This window comes from Sinocyclocheilus grahami, unplaced genomic scaffold, assembly GCF_001515645.1.
Source record: "Sinocyclocheilus grahami isolate Dianchi unplaced genomic scaffold, SAMN03320097.WGS_v1.1 scaffold3.1, whole genome shotgun sequence".
Classification (NCBI taxonomy): Eukaryota; Metazoa; Chordata; class Actinopteri; order Cypriniformes; family Cyprinidae; genus Sinocyclocheilus; species Sinocyclocheilus grahami.
This window is the reverse complement of record NW_015505182.1, coordinates 1,081,116-1,086,855: the sequence shown is the minus strand read 5'-3', so window position 1 is coordinate 1,086,855 and position 5,740 is coordinate 1,081,116. Positions and strand designations below refer to the sequence as shown.

Genomic DNA, 5,740 nt, shown 5'->3' with positions numbered 1-5,740 from the left:
CCTGAGCTGGAGGGTTATGGCCAGAAAAATAACGTTCATCGAGATGACCTCGCGATGTCACTTTCTTCGCCCGAACCCAGCAGAGCACTGGCCCCTGGATCAGACAATGTTAATGAAATAACATCATCCTCCAGTGGCTCACTCTCGTCCACAGCCGACGATCACGAGAGGGAAAACCCCTCTTCAAACTCATCGGCCAGATCCACCTGCGATCCCCACAAGCTCATTCTCCTCCGTGCCTCAGCAGTGGCGGGTCCTGAATCGCAGGAAGCAGATGGCAGCCCCTCTTTCCTCGAAAAGAGAGACAAACGAGAGCAGAGCTTTTTCATTGGAAAAACGCTCGCAGTGCACGCCAATTGCCCCCTCGGAGACATCGCGTGCGTGCTCTTCGCCCAAACAAATAACGCATAGATCGTGTGTGTCATCAGATGTTTAAACAACGACAACACGGATGCACACATCCTCTAAACGCTTTGCTAGTGCTCACCAAAATGATATGAATAGAGATCGCTCTTACCACAGAAATGCACACCTCAAACAAAACAGTCAATGAAGACGAGGAAGAGGATGATGTGTTCTCCCGGTGCCTATTTATACTATAGTCGCACCGGTAGTGACGTCATGGCTGTCGCCTGCCAACGTGTTGTGGGTGTTTTTTCAATGTATGCTTCAGACACGGGTCACAACGAGGCGTTCCCCATAGCGACCCCTAGAGGACGCAGTTCGAAGTTCCCATGAAAGGAAACTACTGAATATTGAACAAAAACTCAAATGAAGCTAATTCAAAATATTAATAAAAACTATAACGGTATAATTCTAAAATAACACTGCACAGAGGATTGAAGTAATGGCTTCTGAAAATTCAGTTTTGCCATTAGAGGAATACATCTCATTTAAAAAAATATATTTTTAATGTATTTTCAATTGTAACACTATTTCACAATATTTATATTTTTATTAGTGAGCATAAGAGTCTTAACATATGTTAATATATATGTTTTTAAATAGTATTAATTAAGAACAGTCTCTGTAAACTTATTGTTCAAGTAACCTTGAGGAATGCGTCAAAGCGTGACTGATCTCCTGCGAGGTGGGCTAGGTAGGAAACAAAGCAGAAACCTTTCTCATAGGGCGTGTCATTGTAGGTATCATCAGGATCAACACCTGCAAAGAAAAGACATAGAGGCTGTTACAACCAATTCTGCAATCAAAATAACCAAGTTATGTAAGACTGCCATCTTTTTTTCTGCATACAATGTCTAATTAAAAATGGTGGCCGACCTGGTTCGATCTTAACCCGTAGTTTATTGAGAGGATGGTCCTCTCCAGTGTTGTCCATGTGCTGACGGAGAAGAGCTTTACCGGTCGCCGCCTCCAGACACGTATAAGCCTCTCCTGAGAATCAAATGGCGCTTTTAATTGAATACTTTATTAGTGAAATACAGGGTCAAATAATGTATAGCATACCATACAGCTCCCTGCAAACCCTGCGCTGAGCATACATGGTGAAGCCCTCGTTCAGCCAGAAATCACCCCAGGTGGCGTTGGTGACGAGGTTTCCAAACCAGCTGTGGCAGATCTCGTGTACAATGACGTCAGCAAGAGAACGATCGCCGGCCAGCAGACAGGGTGTGACAAAGGTCAGGCAGGGGTTCTCCATCCCACCGAAAGGGAAGGATGGAGGCATGAACAGCACGTCATATCTAAACGATCACAACAAATCAAAACACACGTCTATTGGAATATAATCACTACTGAATAAAAGTGCTTATCGGGTAACATAAAGTCAGATCTATCGGAATTATGAAGCTGTTCAAAAAAGCATATCCCACCTTCCCCAAACGTAGGGTCCAAACAGTTTCTCTCCCACAGACAGGAACTCTTCAATCACATTACCATACTCCTGCTTGGCAGCCTGCAGTAAACAAGGCTCGGTCCAGACACGTGTCCTGAAAATGCAGTTGAAAGTCATTATTATAATAATAATAAATATTATTTAAATGCTTCATTTATAATATAGTCCATGTATAACGTTACTAAATATATTTCACCAAAAACACATATTTCAGAAGAGCATTAAAGACTTTACACCTTGTGATACGATTTCTTTATAAAAGATTCTGAATTTTTTACCTGGGTCCCACCTCAGCAGACCGCAGGTCCCCTACTGCCAGAGCTACCAGGTAAGCAGGAATGGGATGCTCCATGGTGAACAGGAAAGTGCTGTCTGCTTCCATCTGTTCCCATTTACTAGCGCTCATAACTGCTGTGAAGCCATCAGGAACCTGATAATAGCAGTGAGGAGCATCAAAGAAATAAGTTACTGTGTTTATGAGACAGTTCAAAGTGCAATGATAAGAAATAAACTCTGAGCCTTATCAAGTAGGCAAGAGAAAAACTGGATCGGATATAATACTTGTGCTCTTTCTTCTTGAGAAACTAACGTGAGCCTATTGCAGACAAAATAAATCAAAAGTAAGATTTACAATCAAAATGAACTGGCCAATAATACATTTTACACAGTTTTGACCAACAGCATTTTATAACATATGATTTATTTGTACATTGCAATTATTATATATGTGACCCTGGACCACAAAACCTGGACCACAAAACCAGTCATAAGGGTCAATTTCTCATTTCAAATTGAGACAATATTTGGCCGAGATACAACTATTTGAAAATCTGGAATCTGAGGGTGCAAAAAAATCGAAATATTGAGAAAATCGCCTTTAAAGTTGTCCAAATGAAATTCTTAGCAATGCATATTACTAATAAAAAATTAAGTTTTGATATATTTATGGTAGGAAATTTACAAAATATCTTCATGGATCATGATCTTTACTTATATCCTAATGATTTTTGGCATAAAAGAAGAATCGATCACTTAGACCCATACAATGTATTTTTGGCTATTGCTACAAATATACCCCAGCGACTTAAGACTGGTTTTGTGGTCCAGGGTCACATATATGGTTCAACAATATGGGGTCTGTAAGAATTTTTTTTAAAGAAGTCTCATGTTCTCCAAGGTTGGATGTACTTAACAGTAAAATAAATTTGAGCATATTCAGTATATTTTGCAACAGCACATTGTGAAATACTATTACAATTTAAAATAACTTTTCCATTTTAGTTTTCTACCATTTATCTGTTTTCCATTTTAATATATTTTACTAATTGAATATATTTATTATAAATGTAATTTATTCCTGTGATGGCAAAGCTGAATTTTCAGCTGTAATTACTCCAGTCTTCAGTGTCACATGATCCTTCAGAAATCATTCTAATATGACCTGCTGATCAAGAAACATTTCTTATTATTATCAATGTTCAAAACAGTTCATTGTGTTATATTTAAAAAAATATTTACATTACAAACATTATTTGAAATGGAAATCTTTTGTAACACTGCCACTTTTGATCAACTGAATGTGTCCATGCTGAATAAAAGTATTATTTCCTTATAAACCCAAAATATGATTTAAATGACAATTATTTTGTCATTATAAAAAAAACAAAAAAAAAACAGAACAATTACCAGTATATCACTAAGAACTTTTTTTTCTACCCAGAAAAACCTGTTATATACAGAAATTTTTTTGCAATCGAATTGACTCCTGAATAATAAAATCCAATCAGATTATGTAAACTATTATGTCTATACACCCATATCCTCTTTATATCTGTAAATTCGACCGGCCCAATGGCCTCACCTGAACTGTTGCCGAGTAGGTGCTCTTTACTCCTGGAGTATCAAAGCAAGGGAAGAAGGAGCGGTTGAGAACAGCCTGGCCTTGAGTAAAAACATAAGGCTTGAGCTTTCCCGCTGTCTGCTCTGGTTCCAGCCAACACACCTGTAAGAAGATACGTGCGTTTGGTGAGACATTACCTGCACAACAGCCGAGTAAGTGCTCTTTGTCATGGGCGTATGGAAGCCGGGAAACAGGCTGCGGTTCAGGACAGGGAACCCAGATGTGTACAAGAATGGCAGATTCTTCTCAGCCGTCTGCACTGGGTCCAGCCATGACATCTACAGAGAAGTGATGCATGCTTGCTTGTACAATAAATTCACCATTTTAGCATTATTAGTGCTTATTTGAATTAGTAAATAAAGGTTGCCAAAAACAGGTTCAGAAAGAGAAACCAAAGATTCTTCTTTGAGAGTCTCATGACATGTGAACAGGTTTCAGTTTTGATCATAGTGAAATGCTCAAGCTGTCATGAGCTGTCAATATGGAAATTAATAAACAAAAAATATTAAAAGCAGTTTGCATGCTTACCCCTGGTCCATCAGTAGCTGTATATTTGATTGCAAGTTGAAGTTTGTCATCTGAGTTGAAAGGTTTTGGAAACTTCACGACCAGAGTTGTCCCATAATTGGTGAAGTCTCGAATCAGAAATTCTGTAGTGGTCCAGTCACGTGCATTATGACTGAACGTGATCTCATGTACAGACAGTGTTGGATGAATATCCAGCTGCAACTCACTTTGACCATCCTGAATGCACTGCAGCTGTATTGTTTCGGTACCTGATATGGTTTTCTGCTCAAAGTCCACTTTAAGATCGAGATGAAAATGATCTATTTTAAACTGGCGGAAACTAGAGGAGGTAGCGACGTCTTCGGCTTTGTCCGAATACAACGTAAATGTTTTATCCATTGTACTGCTGACAAAAATCTGCAATATTAGAACTGACGGGTCTACGCCGGCTAACGGCGGCCAATCTGTTCATTCACTGACGAAAGCTGAGCCACTGTAAAACAGTCCACGCGCTGAAAGACTAATCATTATAGCATATCGATGGGATTTATGCCGGAGTTCTCTGCGTTATTGCAGCGCAGTGTTGTTTGTCGTGAATACAAGACAGGTGACTAAAAATATAAATCGAAAAAAAGTGAAACGCTACTAGTAAACAACTATCTGTTATTCATACAAGACATATACCTGTCTTTGTCAAGGAGGCCCGAGAGGGGCAAGACAGTCCAATTCTCTTTTAAGGCCACATTCAAATCTCAGGACGTTTTTGTCTTATTGTAAACATTTTTATATTACAATGGACAGTATTTAAATATATGAATTAAAATGATTAGTATCTTACAATCGAATGATACCCCCCCGCACCATTTTTTAAAAATAAAATGTGAAAGAAACGTTAAATTAATAAGTAAACGCTGATAATGCAGTAATCGCTGTGATAGGCTCATCCTGATCAGCGGTGAGAAAAGTAACAGTTGCCACAAGACGACCCAGGTTTAGGCACTACTTACGTTGCTACCTGAATTCATTTTTTTCTCTATCTAAATGGATATTGACATAATTTCTTTAATTTATATAGACGAATCTATGTAATATAATAGTTAACCCTTTAATTTCACGTTTTGCAGTGTTATGTTTTCACTCCAATTCACGATTTTCATGAATGGTGTTGTGATCATGTCACCAAAATCATTGGTTTAATAAATTCCCAAGATTTCAGAGATGATGTTTTATTACACTAATCAGTATTTATCATCTGGAAATTTATATTTGTTTTTAGAGCAACCATTTACAAAAATCAATGTTAATTAAAATGATTAGTATCTTACAATCGAATGATACCCCCCCGCACCATTTTTTAAAAATAAAATGTGAAAGAAACGTTAAATTAATAAATAAACGGTGATAATGCAGTAATCGCTGTGATAGGCTCATCCTGATCAGCGGTGAGAAAAGTAACAGTTGCCACAAGACGACCCAGG

The 5,740-nt window shown here is 38.3% G+C and overlaps 1 protein-coding gene across 2 annotated transcripts in view; it reads right to left on the bottom strand.

Moving 5' to 3' along the window:
- Positions 1–4,984, bottom strand: part of LOC107560645 (aminopeptidase B-like) — an 8,553-nt gene extending 3,569 nt beyond the window's left edge. Inside the window, exons 1-7 of one of the 2 annotated variants that reach the window (XM_016244985.1) lie at positions 4,284–4,984; positions 3,893–4,033; positions 2,134–2,285; positions 1,833–1,949; positions 1,468–1,703; positions 1,282–1,395; positions 1,052–1,164 (exon numbers count right to left, since the gene is read on the bottom strand). In XM_016244985.1, the coding sequence (XP_016100471.1) occupies positions 1,052–1,164; positions 1,282–1,395; positions 1,468–1,703; positions 1,833–1,949; positions 2,134–2,285; positions 3,893–4,033; positions 4,284–4,661 (1,251 nt within the window). In that variant the 5' untranslated portion in view covers positions 4,662–4,984. Of the gene's footprint in view, positions 1–1,051; positions 1,165–1,281; positions 1,396–1,467; positions 1,704–1,832; positions 1,950–2,133; positions 2,286–3,716; positions 3,858–3,892; positions 4,034–4,283 lie in introns of both variants that reach the window. The other variant, XM_016244914.1, reaches the window with a different exon arrangement.
- Positions 4,985–5,740: the final 756 nt, after the last annotated feature.